The sequence below is a fragment of the Labeo rohita genome, chromosome 1, assembly GCF_022985175.1.
Source record: "Labeo rohita strain BAU-BD-2019 chromosome 1, IGBB_LRoh.1.0, whole genome shotgun sequence".
NCBI lineage: Eukaryota > Metazoa > Chordata > Actinopteri > Cypriniformes > Cyprinidae > Labeo > Labeo rohita.
The window spans coordinates 33,682,176-33,702,554 of record NC_066869.1 but is presented as its reverse complement, the minus strand read 5'-3'; the positions used below and the strand labels follow the sequence as shown (position 1 = coordinate 33,702,554).

The following is a 20,379-nucleotide window of genomic DNA, read 5'->3' as shown; positions in this document are numbered from 1 at the left end:
CAGCTCCAGTGGTGTAGCTGGTAAAGCACATAGCGAATCTGCCTTTTGCCGAACTTGTTCTTCTTTCTTTTCACATCACATATCAGATCAGAAAGCCATATATTTTCAATAAAATAAAGGAAATAATTGAAAAAGTGTAAAATAAAGTGCCTCACTGAAATTTATCAGTCTAATAAAAATGATAATATACACTTACACACATTATTATTGCATACTGTTTTACAATGTACTACAATACTGAGGTGAAAATATCTGCCACTTGCACAAATGAGTATAAACAGAATCAATATTATTGCAAAGAAAATACTATTGTTGCATGCTGTAAATAGAATATCTCACTATTTGCAGAGAAAATATTACTGTTAGCGTAAGTCAAATCCATTGCTATTTGCATATTGTGTAAACAGCTTCTATCGCTAAGAAAACATTCTATTTTCACTTAGTATAAATAGCATATAATCGCTGTTTACACTTAGTGTAAATAGCCTTTATTGCTATTTACACTTGGTGTACACAGCATCTACTTCCAAATAGCCTCTGCCTTAAACAAAAATTTAAAACAACCGCATGCTGCTTAAAAGTAATAAGTGTTTCAAAATCATTTAAGTAAATTCAATAATAAAACAAAGAACAAGAAAAAGAAAGAGGAGTAAAGCAGCAGCATTTGAGTGTATTTACCCTTTATAATCTCATGAACAGATATATCTGTACATATCTGTATGTGATTTGACAACATTACTACCTCATCAGGTTAGAATTTTGATCAAGAAATTTTTTTAGCATCTGTAATAGACAGCATTTAGGCAGGGAAAAGGGACCCACCTTGTATCCAGGCCCCAGCTGATAGATGGCTAATATCTGAGCAGCACTGAGAGCTTCGCTGAACAGATACACTGCCCCCATCTGACCACAGAACACGCGGTTAGCGTCTGCAGTCTCTGATGAGCCCAGAAAACACTTGTCGAATGTCTGTAAAGAACAGGAGGGGAAAAGTTTTAGTTCAATTATTTTTTTTTTAATTCAACACAATGTTTTTAAGTGTGGTGCTGGTTCACTAATGAATTTGGTTTTCATTTATTTGAAATAGAAATCTTTTGTAACATCATCCATGTCTTTACGCTCACTTTTGACCAATTTAATCCACCCTTGATGAATAAAAGCATTAATAAAAGTGTTATTTTCTTAAAAAATATATCTTACTGACCCCAAACTTTAAAACATTATAACATTTATAAAGTACTTTGTTTTATTTACTCACATCATACTTGAGATGCACAGGTCTTCAATCAACTATTCTGTACACTGATTTTACCTATTACTCTATTACAGTGATTTTATGTTTGTTTGTTTGTTTGTTTGTTTAAAAAGGGGCTTTTTATTGAGACTCATTTTACACAAATGATAATCTGTCCATGTGTGAGTATGTCCCTTTGCATACAATGTAAAAAAGCAATTCACCATATTAGCATTACTTTATTAGTTCATGTGAATCAACATGCAAAATTGCCGCTACAATGCTGCTTTTTAACTGTTATAAATAGACATGAACTACATCATTCTGACACCACCTTAAGCAATACACCAGCTTGAGCCTAATAATGGTCATCTTTGATTCACAATTTCAAAAAAAAAAGCTTGCATGTCCTGCACACTTCCAAATTCTAATCATATGATTTTAATAAAAGGACGTTTAAAAATCTAGACCTCACTGTACGTGAAAACACAACACATGACTGAATAATCACATTAAATGTCATCACATGTATTAGAAAATGTTAGCTTTTGCTTTTGTTCTGCCGTCTATGCAGTTCTGTTTCATCCTTTAAAGTTTGTGGGTATTTTGGGATTTGTAGCTGCTAAAATATTGACAAGCTTTGAACCGAAACATTTCAGGAGAAAAAAGCAAGGCCTCAAGCTTAACTGCTGTTAAAAAACAGAGCAAGGAAAGATAACAGAACCTTTTGAAAGTACTTACATCGCTTGTGTTGACAAACCAGGTGATCTCACCATATGACGCCAACTCTCCATTCACATAGCAGCTGATTTCGCTGTTCTTCCAGCGATTATAGATGTGCACTATGGTCACCATATACCACTGTTGAATAAAAATAAAATTAGCCATTATAAAAAGGAACATCATGTCATTATTTATTTAATATCAGTATCACAAGACAGCATTATAGCTGGGGGTTTTAAACGTTTTGACCCCAAAATATGATTATCCCCTTCAGAAGGTTCAAATGCTGATGCAACCTGATGCTTCACAAGTAAACTTAATTCTGTTCAAAAGTTTACATCCTCCGACTCTTAACGCATCGTTTTTTTCCATCTGGAGCATCAGTGAGCATTTGAACCTTCTGTAATAGTTGCATGAGTCCCTCAGTTGTCCTCAGTGTGAAAAGATGGATCTAAAAATCATACATTCATTGTCGAAAAGGATTCTAATACATAAAAATGCTGAAAAACCAAATAATTTGTGGGACTTGAAGGATTTTTCTGAAGAACAATGGGCAGTTTAACTGTTCAGGACAAAAAAGGGACTCATGAACAACTATCACAAAACAAAGCAAAAAAAAAAAATAGCTGTGAATCATTAAGGTAACAATACAGTATTAAAGGAGTCCACTTCCAAAACAAAGATTCACATCTGATGTACTCACCCCCTTGTCATCCAAGATGTTCATATCTTTCTTTCTTCAGTCGTAAAGAAATTGTTTTTTGAGGAAAACATTTCAGCATTTTTCTCCATATAATGGACTGATATGGTGCCCCGATTTTGAACTTTAAATGCGGCTTCAAACGATCACTAAATTCAGTTGCAAACAAGTCCAGCCAAGGAAGAAGGTTCTTATCTAGCAAATCGGTTATTTTCATTAAAAAAAAATAACAATGTATGTACTTTTTAACCTCAAACGCTCGTCTTGTCTCACTCTCCCTGAGCTGTGTGTATTCTGGTTCAAGACAGTTAGGATTTGTTGAAAAACTCGAAACTCAAAAATCATTTCAAAATCATCTTACATCGCTGCAGAAGTACCAACACAGTCTTTGCAAAGTCAACATGCAAAAGATCAAACACCAAAATCGGGGCACCATAGCAGTCCATTATATGAAGAAAAATGCTGAAATGTTTTCCTCAAAAAACATCATTTCTTTACAACTGAAGAAAGGAAAGACATGAACATCTTGGATGACAAGGGGGTGAGCAATTATATGTGAATCTTTGTTTTGGAAGTGGACTTCTCCTTTAAGTATAAAGTGTATGCAAACTTTTGAACGTCATTTTTCTAAATTCAACTATTATTTTCTCTTTGTGTACTATATGTAAACTATGTAAACTTCTTTTATGTGAAATATCCTATTCAGGTCAGTACTACCTAAAAAATAACATGCATTTTGTATGATCCCTCTTATTTTGGTAAAATAATTAATATTTTGCAGATTCTGCAAGGTGTACGTAAACTTTTGACTTTAACTGTATGTGTATCCATACAATATAATTATGATTTCGTTTAAATATATATAACCAAATTTGCTAAATAGGAACATAAAAATATTATGTTTCATTATTATCTTAAGTGCATGTTAACTTTGACAGCCCTAACAATATATTTTTCCTATCTTTTGCAGACCCTTTAGCAACCCCTTGGGGTCCCCTGCGAGTCCTTAGACCCTAGTTCCACCAGCAAACTTCTGACACAAAAGATGTGTTTTTAACTTTGCCACAGTTATGATACTGTGGTCCAGTTACACCCTCCAGCAATGACCTCACCCAGATCATCTTGAATTTCCATTAAATGGTGGGAAAAGCCAATGAAGGTGCTTAACCCTTAGGTAAGACCTCTCCAGAGGGAATGGAATGGACTCTAAATATAGGCCAAATACATACCCATGCTTCTTGATATTAGAAATGTGAATTTAAGTAATATTAGCCCCATAAGTACCAGACTTTCCTTGCTGGAAAGGACTGTACATTAAAAAATAAGTAAATAGCATTTAATTTTTTTTTATCTTTTTTGTGTGTGTGTAAGTCTGCATGTTTTGTTGGATAATCCTTTGTGGCGGTTGTCCATCTCTAGTCTAAAGGTGTATTTGAGGACACCTGCCCATTCCAGGGGGCATATGGAATCTGAGCAGGGAAGGGATTTAGTTTCTTCTTGCAAATCCTCAGACATGACTTGGCCTCAGCACAAACCCTCCTTTTTATACATCAACTTTGCTTTCCTTGTACATTGTAGAGGTAAAAATGAAGACTTTGGAAAGTGTACACAAACTGATAAGCTTAAAAAAAAAAAAAAAACATACCTTCTGGGGTTTAAAGTCGTATTTCACACAGTGCTGGAAGCCTTTGGCTTTGGACTTTAGAGCTGTCACAATCAGACATCCACCAACAAAGTGTGCAGAATAGCCCAAACTTTTGCTGGTCCGGAAGCTGGGGATGATAAAAAAAAAATAGACAATTTAAAAAAGTTACATTTCAGGTGAGGGGTTCTCACATTTATACAACACTATTTTCAAAAGAAAGCGTTTTAACCCTTTTGTATATAAATTATTAAAAAACAAAGAAGAAAATCTGTTCATTTGTTTGTTTGTTTGTATTAACAATACAATGTAAGCCATCAGCAGTATGTTTATGAATGAATATTTGTCATCCTTGACCTAACGATTATTGTGAACATATTAAAAAACTAATTAATTATCTCACCCTGAGTAGAAAATATTTGATATTACATCAGTACCTGAGGTGTTTGAAGAACCAAAAACAAACTGAATGTGCATAATGAACTCACCCTTTACTACATATTGGGTGTCTATACTGTATAATCATAGTTTTTTTTAAGGGTTATTTCACTCAAAATAAAAATGCCGTTATCATCTACTCGCCCTTGAGACAAAAATGAATATTTTGTACATCTATCTTATGGATAACTAAAGTTATTATTGTGGATGTTATGGATGGATGGATGGATGTTATTTATGGATGGATGTTATGGATGTTATGAATGGATGGATGGACGGATGTTATGTATGGATGGATATTACGGATGGATGTTATTTATGGATGGATGTTATGGATGGATGGATGAATGGATGTTATTTTTGAATGGATGTTATTTTTGGATGGACGTTATGTATGGATGGATGGATGGACGGACAGACGTTTTTTACAGATGGATGTTATGGATGTTATGAATGGATGGACGGACAGACATTATTTATGGATGGATGTTATGGATGGATGGATGGACGGACGGACGTTATTTATGGATGGATGTTATGGATGGTTGGACGTTATTTATGGATGGATGTTATTCATGGATGGACGGATGGACAGACGTTATTTATGGATAGATGTTATGGATGGATGGATGTTATGAATGGACGGATGTTATGAATGGATGGACGGACGGATGTTATGTATGGATGGATGGACGGACGTTATTTATGGATGGATGGATAGATGTTATATTTGGATGAATGTTATGAATGGATGGACAGACGGTTGTTATGTATGGATGGATGTTATGGATGGATGGATGGACGGACATTATTTATGGATGGATGGATGTTATATTTGGATGAATGTTATGAATGGATGGATGGACGGATGTTATGTATGGATGGATGTTATGGATGATATGGATGGATGGATGGATGGATGGATGTTATTGTGGATGGATGGATGTTATGAATGGATGGATGGACGGATGTTATGTATGGATGGACATTATTTACGCATGGATGTTATTTATGGATGGATGGATGGATGGAATTTACGAATGGATGTTATGGATGGATGGATGGACAGATAGATGTTATTTATGGATGGATGATACGGATGGATGGACGTTATTTATGCGTGGATGTTATTTATGGATGGACAGATGGAATTTATGAATGGATGTTATGGATGGATGGATGGATGGACGGACGGATGTTATTTATGGGTGGATGATATGGATGGATGGATGGATGGATGGATGAACTAAACAAACCTACATTTTGAAAGAAAGCCTGTAATGCAGAGAGTTAATCTCAGCCCAGTGAAAAGTGTAAATCCTACAGTTCTTCTTACAGGGTCAATTATCGTTTGGTGAGTCAAAATAGCTCCATTTGCATAAATTACATTTTTGACTGAAATTAATTAGAAGCTGAAAATAGGACAAGAAGGCTGTGAAATGCTGCCCTTGAGAAGTGTAAACGCGAGACAGAGAGAAAGAGGAAAATCTACAGAATTTTCTTATTGTTCATCTAACCACCTACAAATATTTTACTTTTATGGCACCTTCTAGACAAACAAAGTAGTCTGCTAATCTTTCTCTATGTACTACAGGTGTCTGGTTCTTTAGAAAGCATTTTGAATTGAGGTGTTGTATTTTACATTACAGGTTTGTGTGTAACCCACCAGTAAAGATAAGGCTTGTCCTTGTCAACGTTGATGTTATTGATGGGATCCAGACGCAGCCAGGTGTGGAAGGTAAAGCCGTTCTGGTATGGCCATTTTGCAATAGGTGGAAGTGCAATAGCCTGATGATACAAAAAACAAAACATTTTTTAGTTACATTTCTTTATTTTCTTGTCTTGTTTTAGAAAACCCAAGCATCACACAGAATAGCACATAAGCAGCAAAAAAAAAAAAAAACGAGTATCTTTGAAGGGGTGTGTTCAAAACGGTTGTGTATGTTTGTGCACTGAAAACTTCCTGTCATATTTGTGGGTTATGGATGAAAAATGAAGGCAAGTGCAATGCCTGAAGCCTATTTTTTCCTGAAGCCAGTATCCTATCTGTGCAACATCCAATCAAAGTATTTCCTAAAATGATGGCATTTATTTGGCACCGTTTCAGGTGGACACTGACAACATAGGAAGGCTTCCATACACATGCCTTCTAAAACATCAAGACCCTAATGCTGATTGGATGATGGTTTGATTTTTAATAAAAACATGCAAACACACAGGCAGTTGGATCATCTGCATCTGCCTCACATAAAAAAGAAATATATATACATATAGCAGACAAAAGTGTTTTTTTTTTTTTTTGTTTAAGTCTCTTCTGCTCACTAAGCCTGCATTTATTTGATCCAAAGTATAGCAAAAACATTAAAGTTTTTAAATAGTTTGAAATTTTGAATAATATAATCTATTTTAATATATTTTAAAGTGTAATTTATTTGTGTGATTTCAAACCTGAATTTTTAGCATTATTACTCCAGTTTTCAGTGTCCCTTCAGAAATCATTCTAATATTCTGATTTGCTGCTCCAAAAAAAGAAAGTTCAGAAGAACACCATTTATCTGAAATAGAAATCTTCTGTAACATTATTATTGTCTTTATCATCACTTTTGATCAATTTTAAAGCATCCTTGCTAAATATTGATGATGATGATAATAATAATAATAATAATAATACAAAACAGTAAATCAGCATATTAGAATGATTCCTGAAGGATCATTTGACACTGAAGACTGGAGTAATGATGCTAAAAATGTAGCTTTGATCACAGGAATAAATTACATTTTAAATATATTCAAATAGAAAGCAATTGTTTTAAATAGTACAAATATTATACAATATTACCGCTTTTGCTGTATTTTGGATCAAATAAATGCAGGCTTGCTGACCAGAAGAGAATTCTTTAAAAAACATTAAAAAGCTTACTGTTCCAAAACTTTTGACTGGTAGTGTGCATTTACTGCTGTTATCTCTTGTTGCACAGAAAAAAAAATTAATGTACATTTTAAAGCTGAGCTCAAAGCAAAAACCAGCATCTGTAGTAAAACACACAGGACGTAAGATATGAAAAAATTATAAGTCTATCCTGAAATATTTATCAGCTGTTTTTCTCAAATTTCTTTCAAAACAAGAAATTTGCTTGTCTTTAATCTAAAAAAAGACAAGTTTAATTCAACATACACAATATCTAGGAATATCTGGATAACTAAGTGAAAGACTGGTTATGTAAGGCCTTTTGAAGATTTTTTTTTCTTCTAGTTTTAAAGTTTTAAAGTCCTAATGTCTCCTAATCTTAAAAGCAACAAGTGTGTGTGTTTGTGTGTGTGTGTGTGTGTGTATTAGAGGGAGTGAGAATTTTTTGAGTTAAAATTAATCTAAACATTTTGCAGTGAAAAGATCTTTCTGCAGATCTCATGCTCAAATACAGTTCTAAAGTAAACAGAAGGTTGATTTTTCAATTAGGTCAGTTTTCAGTACCTTAGAAAAAAGTAATTTCTTCAAACTATATTTCATCAACACTGGCATTTAAAAGTTTGATTTTTTTATTAAATATATTATATATAATCCAAGTCCAAAAAAAAGAGAAATTCTGGCATGTACCCTTCAAATCGCTAATTCAAAAACCACAACAAATGTTTTCACAGTGTAAAGAGGCAGATGTTAAGTTTAAGGACGGTGATTTGAACTGATGTTTAGGTCATGGTCTCACCGCAGCACTCTTTCCTGGGAAGCTGAAAAAGGAATCTGGGCCATTTCTTTGAGCCATGCACTTCAACACGGACAGCAGCTTGACAGCATGAGGAGGCTAACAGATAAAAGAAAAAAGCAACAGCATTAGGACCACTTGAACAAAAACTCACACAAACATCGACACAAATAAATACCTGTTACAGACTGACTGCAGTATTTCTGTCACAAATAATTTTGGTTAATCTAAATCCTACTTATGTTGTGTCAGACTTAAGAAACGCATTCTGAATTTAGACATGGATTTTATTTCTAAAACATATTACAAACCAAGATGTATTTGGTCCATTAGCATTGAGTACATCAGACAATAGCTTCTGCCCATATGTTGTAAAATACAGACAGCTCTACTACTGCTCTGACGTGTTTATTTCACGCTCTGATCAATGGTACCGCCATAGTGCCCCAGTACAGAAAAGCAGCCTAATGCATCAAACCCTCTTGCCTTTTCACTATCTCAACATCTCCCTCATGCACTGAAGACTGAATAGAGGACAAGGACATACATTTTGCGTCATCATAACAAAAATTAAATAATAAACCAGCTTCCATTTATTTAAAACAACTGACAGCCTTAGTACTTTATAAAAATATATCATCTATTTCTTGGAGGTCACGATCTAGTGACTGTGTGTGAGGTGGAAAGAGAAGACCATTACCCATTGGCCTTGTTCTCCTTTCAATTTACTGAAGAACAGCTTCAGTTCCTTCACTGTGATACTGTAGCTGGCCAACACACCTAGCATGTCCACCATCAGATCTGAAAAACACCACACATAAACACAGAAACATGAGGTGAATGCTGCATTACAGCTATAAAATAAAAAATATATATAAAATATAAAAATAAATACTGGTTTTGAGAGACAGCTGAATTCAGTTTGCAGTCTAAACTATTTACGATCAATACCAATATTAAATTTGTCAGTAACAGAAATTGTATAAAAATGCTGTAAATATTAATGTTTTGCAGCATCAGAGAAGTTTTGCCTGTGGTTCGGCATTCAGCACAAGTGCTAAAGCATTCAGGACAAGCAAAATAGCTGCGAGCACCTGTGTTCAATCTGGAGTTAAAAGGGATAGTTCACCCAAAAATGAAAATTCTGTCATTAATTACTCACCCTCATGTTATTCTAAACCCGTAAGATCTTCGTCCATCTTTGGAACACAAATTAAGCTATTTTTGATGAAATCAGAGGAGCTTTCTGATCCTGCATAGACAGCAATGCAATTACCACGTTCATGCAATTATCACGCATGCGTTGTGTACTCTCATGAACACATGGCGAAAACTGACACAGAAGCAAAGAAATTGTTGAATGAATCAGTATTTTTGCTTTCTTTGTGCACAAAAAGTATTTCGTAGCTTCATAAAATTAAGGTTGAACCACTGATGTCACATGGACTATTTTATAAAAATCTTTACTACCTTTCTGAGCCTTGAACATGTCAGTTGCATTGCTGCCTCTGCAGGGTCAGAAAGCTCTCAGATTTCATCAAAAATATCTTAATTTGTGTTACGGAGATAAACAAAGGTCTTACAGGTTTAGAACAAAATGAGGGTGAGTAATTAATGGCAGAATTTTCATTTTTGGGTGAACTAAACCTTTAAGATACATCATGATCCAAAGACAAAAAGAAATCACTAAAACTGTACATGCACAATGTCAAGTGTTAAAGAGTTGCACCATCTATACTTTTTAAAACAGTTATGTTGTAGCTATAATCAAATCTTCATATATACAACTACATTTAAATCTCTATAAAATATATACATCTTTTTAAAATCTGTATTTGGAAAGCACTGACATGCCAAACTGAGCTTTGTGGCTGATTAGCCTTATGTAAGTTTTGTATCAGTATCAGTCCTGCAAAGCTGAAGAACTATATAGCTGGGCGATTTTTCAGCTTTTTCAGATTTTATGGATTAATTAGAATTTAATGTTTTGCTACAATTTTATTTTTTAGAAATCGAGGAATCGCAATTTTGAATAGAAATAATACAAAATGTGATAACCACATGTCAGTGCACGTGATTAACTGCTCACATGTGATGCACTCATATCGTTAGGTGCGTTCACACAGAAAACACTTTTGTGATGACAAAGATGCGGCGCGGGCAGTGGAATAGGAAAAACATGCAAGATGGAAGTAAACTACTTTTAACTTGAGTGCCACATTTTTAGAATGCCATTTCATGCATGAGACGCTGTAAGAAACTTGAGTGGATCAGTCCGACGTGTCCATAAAAAAAACTGAAGAACTAGTACTGTATGTCTGATATAACATGATATAACATGTTTGCATCATTGTTTTTACAGAACATTTATAATTATTAGCAGTCTACTGTTGTTATACCTTGAATTTAAATTGCCTTGACTTTTGCAATTTTTTAAAGCATTTTCCATGTGTTATTTCTTAACATGGCAAAACTCTGCAGGGCTGCGGCTCTCCAGGGCCGACGTTCGCCTGTATTAGAGTGTCACTTATTTACAAAGGTGGATGTCTCATTCTTTGTTTAACATACCTGCAATCATGGTGTCGGCCCGGTCTACGCGCTGAAGCACCAACTGGATGAGGCCGATTTCTGTGCAGGCCTGCAGGTTTCGCAAGCTCTTCTTCAGCACAGCGGTGAACATACTCCATACCTCCGCTTGGCAAGTGGAGTCACATTTATCCAGGAGCTCTACCATGCAGATGATGCTCTCCGTCTCCTGGATGATAAAGTTCATCTCCAGATCAAACTGCCCCCCGACCAGCTGCAAAGAGACAATTAAAATTAGTTACAAATGAAGTCAAATCCCAAAAAAAATATGTATAATAAAAATTCTTTCGAAAATGAGTAACAGTCTAAGGGCAAAATGCAAATAAAATCCAGCAGCTGAAGAAAAGTACCTTTCGACACTGCAGAAGCAATTCACATTAAATTAAAATTAAAATATAAAAAAGTTCAATGGACCTGAGTAATAGCTGGAATATTTAGAGTTGCTTTCTATGTTGGCAACCTATCAGTTTATGTTGGCTTCATTCCTGACATTAAATCCGGATAACTAAATCCCAGGGCTGCAATTCCCGCCAATCCCATTGTAAAACATCTGTCAGCATCTGGATGTAAAAGCCCTCTCTACAACTGGATTACTGCGACAGGGTTTCCACCTTACCCCAACACTGGCTCACTTTTAACCCTCGGCCATAAGACGGTATGACCCCTAGGCTAGAAAGCACTATTGTAATCGCCCACTGTCGTGACAATGGCAGATGCTCCACAGACATGAACCATAAACCAAGATTAACCTTGAAACGATGATATCATGAGTGAACGCCACACACTTTCACACAAACAAAAGCCATCGACCCTGTAAAACCTAGAATTGGTGAATGATTATTTTAGGGATGCATCAGTTTATAATGTGTTGGGCAAATAAATAAAATAAAATAAAATAAAATAAAATAAAATAAAATAATGATCATTAAATAATGGAGAAACAGAACTTCTCAATGCAAATTTGGGAGAAAAAAAAACGGAATGGTCACCATTGGCATATAATGCAACAATGATTGCTAAAGTCAACAGATTTTACTAACAGACCTGCCAATCTCTGTGTAAAAATAACATTATAATGCTGCCATCTTTCTCAAGTCATTTTTACCCTTTCTGAACCTCATCATTTTGACCCCCCTCTACAAAATAGTAGATTACTCAGTAAATATTCATCCATGACATTTAATATTTTGGCTTTCATCACTATGTATATCTTTCTTCAGAAAAAAATACTAGCAAAATCAAAAATTTGAGCTGGGATTTTTTTTTTTTTTTAAATCTGGTTGATTTGACACAGAATGACCAAATGTAATATATCTTTGTAACTATAACAATAAAGCATACCCCAATTTATATGGGTATGGGTCTTGCAAACAACACAAATAATTTTCTTTGTGACCCTAAATAAACTCTGCGGCTCACAAAAAGCAATAATTTGTCAGCACATAATAGCTGGTGAGACATTTTTACTATTGAACAGTTCTTTATAGCACAAGATAAGAAAAACAATGCAGATGTCAGGAGTAATACAGCGGAGGTAGACACGGTCATCTCATAGTTATAAGGGTCTGAAGAGATTGCTGTCATTTTCCAGTAGACAGGCCATGACCACAATTTGATCAAGAACTGGAGTGGAGTATAAATCCATAGGCTATTGGATAGAAACTGTCCCATTAAAATGACTGAAGGTGAATTAAAGGAAAGGGAGGAGAGGGGGTCTCACTGTCAGCAACAAAGGCTAACAAGGCAGGAGATAAAAGGCATGATCAGTCACGCACACATTGCCACCTCCCCATTGGGCTTCTTCCTTCAAACCCGCTGAATGACAGATTACTGTGCGAATGGAAAAATATGAAAATTAATGAAAAAATGGATGCATATGATTGGCGGTCCTGCATTTCGCCTCACGTTTGGCCTCTAAAATCACCCTCCCTTCACCAACACACGCTAATATATTACCGCCCCCTTTAAATTTGCATTCTGGGAAGAGGAGCTGATTGCGTTGTGTGGCAGGCAGCACGGAGAACGGCACTCAGATAGATCTGCGGCCACCAGGCAGGTGATTAATGGACCTGACAACCTCACAGACTGAACGACTGTGAATGTGACTTTGGGGTGAGGATGGTATCAGCTCACAGAGGACGCACTGAAAAGTGGAAGATGCTGATGTCGACCTTGTATAAAGCACCTGATTGGCAAAAGATCAGCAGGTAGAGATATACATCAAGGAAACTAGTCAATGTTAATGAGAATTTCAAAAATAAAAACAACTGTCAGAGGTGTTATGATGGATAACAGAAACCTACTTTAATGTTTTAACTGTCTAGTAATAGCATTACACTGCTCTAAAAACAGATGGTACACTGAAAAAAGAAATCTGTACATTTTTGCAAAAAAAAATGTGCAACTGCAAACTGCAAGTTACTTTATCATATACAGTGAAAACTGTAAAAGGTTATGTGTAAGCTTACTGTAAAATACTGTCAAATCCATGGTTTTTGAAAGAAATAAATATGAATCACTGTATAAAATTGACAGTGTTACAATAAAAGAACATTCCTAGAAGATCCTCCATGATATACCACATAAGATTATACATCATATCATTCCTTTAGTTTCTAATTTTTGTTATCAGTAATGTACATTAGGATGCTTTGTGTTACATCTTCTGTTATTTTGTTATTTGTGTGCACTGTTAACCACACGTATTTGACTTGAACTTTAACTTACATTAATGAACTGCTGCACAACCTCTGATTTCATACCATAGGGTTTGGCAATATGATCATAACTCTGGATAATTTCTGAGGTTTACACATATCTAAAACCTCATCTCTTGCTGTGGTTTCTTGTTTAACTTGTTCTAAAGCTTATCGAGTAATACTGTCCTTTAAAGTATATTTTAGAAATGTCAAAATGTAGATAACACTTCTTGAAAGGAAACAATGATTAAAAATGTCTTGGTTCTGCTAAATGTTTTCAAAAACCTAAACTCTCCTCTGGCAAAATATACCAAATTGTGCATCATAGATTTATTACAGATACAGATATTGCAGACACAGACTTCACTGCAGTTAAAATTAAATAAATAAATGTAAAAAACAAGACATACCTGGCAAAGTCTTTAGCAAAAAAAAGCCTTCAAATAGGATGCAAGTATCCACATAACAAATAGTAGTGAGGGGAAAACAGTACCATTAGGCAAAATGTACTTTTACCTGTAATAATACATTTGATTTTGGACTTTTTGTTTTTTCATAAAGTGTTTTTTCAGACTAGTGGAAAGAAAACATCCAAAAGACACTGTTAAAGTGGTCCTATTACGCTCTTTTACAAAGTCTTGATTTTGTTTTGGGGTACACTAGAACATGCTTTCATGGTTGGTGGTTCGAAAAACACATTAATTTTAACATAATTTACATTATTACAATACATTTCTCCCAGCCTGATACATAAGGCTCGATTAGTTCCAGGTTTAATGAAGGCCCGCCGCCTTCCGAAAAACGGAATGTGCTGTGATTCGTTAGCTGTCCCACTGTGTTGCGACTGACAAACAGCTTTTAGTACTGCCACGCCCCTTGTCAAAAAAGCAAGTTTCGTGTACAACTGTTAGCACAAGCTAGATTAAAGTGATTTTTACGTTTTAAATATGTATATTTTTCTTACAAAAACACATCGAGGCCTTTGTTAACCCCCCTGGAGCCGTGTGAGGCACTTTTTATTATGGATGGATGCATATTATTGGACTTGTTTTGGACTGATGTGGAGAAACACCCGTCTATGCCATTCTAAAGCTTGGGAGTGCCAGAATAAATTTTAACTCCGATTGTATTCGTCTGAAAGAAGGAAGTCATATACACCTAGGATGCATGCATATTAGAAAGATTTCTGAAGGATAGTTTCAAACTGAAGACTGGAGTAATAACTGATGAAAATTCAGCTTTGCATCAGAGGAATATATAATGTTTTGATCAAAATATATAGGATGCATAGATGGTGAGCAAATAATACGCTACAGTAGTGTTGGGTCCTATCATCAGCCTGCGAGATCGCCAATACATGATATTATCGTGCTAATGTATTTAATTATTTACATACTTAGTTTCATTGTCCAAAACCAGCTTGAGCATAAGGCTAAAAGCAGCCTAACATTATCAAAGAACATCATCACTGATTAGCCAATTAACTGGGTAAGGCGATAAATATTAGTTCTTTTTCTTTTTACTCAATTCACCTGCAGCGTCTCACCTCAAGTCTCTTATGCTCAAAGTTGCATTTATTTGATCAGTTGCAGAAAAAACAGTAATATGACATATTATTGCAATTTATTTCAATAAACTTTAAAATATTATATATTTCTCTGATCCAAAGCTGAATTTTCATCAGTTATTACTCTAGTCTTCAGTTTGAAACTATCTTTCAGAAATCTTTCTAATATGCAAATTTATTATCAATGTTGGAAACTGCTGCTTAATTTTTTTTTTTTTTTTTTTTTTGGAACCTTTGATGAATAGAAAGTTAAAAAGAACAGAATGTATTCCAAATAGAAATCTGTTCTAACAATATTTGTCTTTACTATCAATTTTTATCAATTTAACACATCCTTGCTGAATAAATTTCTGAATTTGCTGAATTCCATTTCTTTCAAACAAAGAATAAAAGAAAACATCTACCAACCCCAAACTTTGAACGGTAGTGTATATTGTTACAAAATAGTTATATTTAAAATAAAAGCTGTTCTTTTTAACGTTTATTCATCAAAGAATCCTGAAAAAAGTATCACAGGCAATAATAAGCAGCACAACTGTTTCCAGCATTGATGATAAATCAGCATATTACAATGATTTCTGAAGGATCATGTGACACTGATGTCTGAAGCAATGATTCAGAAAATTCAGCTTTGCACCGCAGGAATAAACTCTATTTGCAAGTATATTAAAACAGAAAACTTCTATTTTAAATTGCAATAATATTTCACAATATTACTGTTTTTTTCTGTATTTTAATCAAATGAACAGCCTTTATGAGCACAAAAGACTTCTTTAAAAATCTTAATCTTAAGTCTGATCCCAGACTTTTGAATGGTAGTGTGAGTTCGCTACAGACCTGTTAAAATGATGTCAACTTTTCGCTGATGTGCTTTAGTCCAGTTTTTATTCAAGTGGTTGCCAAAAATATAACCTCTATTTTGTATTTATTTGTTTGAAGTTCAGAAAACAACTTGTTTTTGAATAGGCAGCTATGGTAATGGAATTTCATAGCCTACTAAGTTGAGAAAGATTTACCTTTTAGTAGCAGCAGTATTAATTCATTTGCCTTTAAATAAAGATTGTTCTCTTTTACTTTATCATTCTCTGTGACTGCTCTGGAACCCTCCTGGGGAAGGTGGGCGACTCACTCTCTGAAATCCGCTGTGCTATATCCTCCTATAGCTCTTTATCAGTAGTGATCACAGACAACAGAGAATTTATTTGGTTTTCTTTACCATATCTGTTTTTCTCACACTCTGTTTCTCATACAAAGACTCTGCACTAGCTGATGATGCAGTCACCAGATCCCTCAGAGGCAAACCGAGCCCTGCGTTTCACCTCTGAGGACCCAGTGAATTAATAATGGGTGAACAGCTCTTGGTCCAGGGCTGACAATAACAAGAGCTTTTCTCCATGGTGAGAGGTGAACTGCACCAGGGACAACAACGCACGCTTTACGTACAGCCCCCAGTTGCTGGTTAACATCCTATTTTAGCATTAAACAAATGACGTTTATCCAGAGGAAGACATTAGTTCAGTGATGGGAACATAAAGAAATGGAAAAGAGCAGTATGATTAAGAACCAAGCAGTAAAATCAGGCTTGATAATAAACACTTGATATTAAACACTGATTATAAAGGCTCTTTATTCAACTAATTTCCTGTTTAAAGCACAGGATTTGTAATGTAAAGACACAATGACAAAGCTACTTGCAATAGCATCACCAAGGACAACATATATTTTCACTCATCCATAAATCATTATCTGTTGCAGCCCATTACGTAATCTGAAAAGAAAGCACATTTCAGGTCACCTTGAATAAATCCATTACAAATAGCTTAATTAGTTGCCAGAACTGAAACTATACTCTCTCTCTCTCTCTCTCTCATTAGTCAATGTTTATTTTCTTTGGACAACTCTTGAATTGAGCAGGACCAGGATCAGGAACTCCACCCTTAAAGGAGAAGTCCACTTCCAGAACAACAATTTACAGAAAATGTACTCACCCCCTTGTCATCCAAGATGTTAATGTCTTTCCTTCTTCAGTCATAAAGAAATTATGTTTTTTGAGGAAAACATTTCAGGATTTTTCTCCATAAAATGGACTGAAATGGCACCCCGAGTTTGAACGTCCTTCGTTTAAATGCGGCTTCAAACGATCCTAAATGCGGTTGTAAATGATCCCAGCCGAGGAAGAAGGGTCTTATCTAGTGGAACTAGGATTGGGTATTTTAAATTTAAAAAATTTAAATACTTTTTAATCTCAAACGCTCGTCTTGCCTTGCACTCAATGAACTCTGTGTATTCTGGCTCAAGACAGTTTGGGTATGTTGAAAAACTCCAATTGTATTTTCTCCCTCAACTTCAAAAATCATTTCAAATCATCCTACATTGCTGCTTAAGTACCGACCCAGTGTCTGCAAAGTGAACATGCAAAGAAGATCAAAAAAAGGTAAAACAGCGATATATGGCGATTTTGAAGTTGAGGGAGAAAGTTTTTTGACATATCCTGTCATGAACCGGAAAAAAACAGTCCAGGCAGAGTAAGACAAGACAAGGGTTTGACATTAAAAATTACATAAATTGTATTATTTTTATAAAAAAAAAAAAAAAAAAAAACGACTGTTACACTAGATGAGACCCTTCTTCCTCAGCTGAGATCATTTACAACCTAATTTGGGTTTGTTTGAAGCCGCATTTAAACTGCATTTTGGAAGTTCAAAACTGGGGCACCATATCAGTCTATTATACGGAGAAAAATGCTGAAATGTTTTCCTCAAAAAACATAATTTCTTTACGACTGAAGAAAAAAAGACATGAACATCTTGGATGACAAGGGCATGAGTACATTATATGTGAATCATTAACTTAACCCTCATGCCATCTTGGATGTATGACTTTCTTTCTTCAGATGAACACAAACAAAGATTTTCAGAACAATAATACAACTCTCCATACAATGTAAGTGGAAGGAGACCCCCAAAACTGACACTTCAAAAACCACACACAGCAAATAAAATGGTAATCCACACAACCCAAGCTGATAAATCAATATCTACTGAAGCAAAACGATAAGTGTGTGAGAGAATACTAAAATTCCAGCCAATTATCATATCCAGGTTCACGACTTGCCTATTTGTCAACTCTCATTTTTGGGTGGAGTTTCCCTTTAATGTGATGCCTCTTAATGTGAGCCAGAGAAGGACAAACTACAGAGACGACAGAACAGAGAGCGAGAGAGAATAAGCAAATGGAGAACAAATTTATGAGAAAGTCTGTTTAGGCTAAAAATGTGAGGGCATAATCTCCAACATACACCAGACAATTGCCAGAGAAGCATTTACATTTTAGACATTTGCAAGTCTAATGAGTTTAACGTTCAAGTCCCTGCCCTTGGTTTTCCCAAACATGAGTGAAAGCTTCATTAGCTTTCCCTGGAGTAAATATGTACTTCCTGCTGTTTTCTAATAGTGATTTACGATCAAATAAAGAAAAAAAAAGCCTATCACAGATCAGAAAAAGTGTAGCATCTTCAATCTAATGTACAAATGTACTAATGTAAGTGTGCAAACTATTAAAAAAAAAACTATTTATATAATGACCCGACTGGACTGGCTATATTAACATTGGTTCCAGCACAGTGCATTTTCATTTCATTTTAAACAAACACATAAATGCAACGCTTACTGGTCCTAGATCTAATGGATTAAATTCTGCTAATTCTCTAAATAATTATGAAAAAAGATATTGGTTACTACAGTTGACAATATACTTTCCTTTTGCACTCTTGCAGTTCATTTTCTACAATAGCATTCGTTACAGTGACATCAGCCTACAGCACTACTAATGGGTCAGTGAGACTTTTTTTGGTTGGTCAACCAAGCATATTAAGTCAGCCAACTAAGCTTTTTTTTTATTATTATTTACCCAAAATCTTTAAAATAAAAAGTCTAAAGAATCAGCTACACAGTCTTGTCTATTCTTATTTTTTATTTATTTTTTTTTCTGAGCAGAAGAAAACATCTTGCTTTAAAGTGGGAAAATGGCATGCTTTTGATAACAGTACACACCTCAAAAAAACTGACTCAACTACTGAAATGTACATTTTCCCTTGAGCATAAATGCCAGCAGAAAAAAATACTGCAAATACTATTTTTAAAACAACTGCAATTTAATGCTTGACAGGCTTTTTGTTCTCTGGGATTTCAGTCAGTGTCATTCTGGACAACAGGCACTCTAAGGCAGTTTTATTCCTGATGCATTGCTAGAGAAATTAGGAAATCAGGAAGTTGCATTGTAAGGACACTCCTTAAGGACTTGAAAAATACAGCCTACCTTTCAGATCACAGATTAACTATGGGGTAAATTTCTGTCACAGGGACAACACTATTTAGAATGTTTTTGTAAGTGTTGTCAGTTGATTTAAAAATTTAAAAAATATTTCAAAATAATTTATAAATAAAAATAATACATTTAAAAATAACTAATTAATCACCTTTTTTTATTAATCATGATTAATCACAATTAATCCAACCTAACATTAAAGTTTAAATATACTTTTACATTTCAGTAATTTCACATAAAATCTTCAAACTTACATAGAAAAAACATAAAGACAGTATATTTTTAATATTTGTGAAATATTTTTCGACTAAAGGTGAGTATCACTGATACCAACATTACTGATGTCTCTAGGAAATTGTTCTTTTTTCCTAATATTTAAGCATTTACTATAGCCATTTAACATTACAGCATAACTGAGAGCTAACAATTTTAACATTTATTAGACTTTAAAAAATAACTTCTAATTTAAGTGAACTTAAAACAATATTCAATTAAACCCGTTACTTACCTGTGCCCTTCAGCAAGCAGAATTAAATAAAGATTAATACTTAAAGCTAAAAAAGGCATTGATTTTTTTTTTGTTGTTTTTTTTATTTCGATAAACAGACATCACAGCAGCTGGGTCATTAGGTTTATTTGACTGCTATTACTTTAAGAGCTGCCTCTGCTGAATGTGCCACGGATCTGACAGGCATGCTCGTAATTTCATTTGCACTTTAATATGAAATGATACAGGCTTCAGCGCACAGTATAACAGCTGACA

General features: G+C 34.7%; 1 protein-coding gene across 6 annotated transcripts in view; it reads right to left on the bottom strand.

Annotated features, from left to right (window-relative positions):
* lrba (LPS responsive beige-like anchor protein) overlaps positions 1-20,379 on the bottom strand; it is a 301,281-nt gene that overhangs the window by 250,953 nt on the left and 29,949 nt on the right. For all 6 annotated transcript variants that reach the window (XM_051123328.1, XM_051123244.1, XM_051123532.1 and 3 more), the window contains exons 2-8: positions 11,007-11,238; positions 9,139-9,239; positions 8,442-8,537; positions 6,404-6,525; positions 4,303-4,429; positions 1,976-2,095; positions 823-969 (exon numbers count right to left, since the gene is read on the bottom strand). In XM_051123328.1, coding sequence (XP_050979285.1) covers positions 823-969; positions 1,976-2,095; positions 4,303-4,429; positions 6,404-6,525; positions 8,442-8,537; positions 9,139-9,239; positions 11,007-11,238 — 945 coding nt within the window. The remainder of the gene's footprint in view (positions 1-822; positions 970-1,975; positions 2,096-4,302; positions 4,430-6,403; positions 6,526-8,441; positions 8,538-9,138; positions 9,240-11,006; positions 11,239-20,379) is intronic.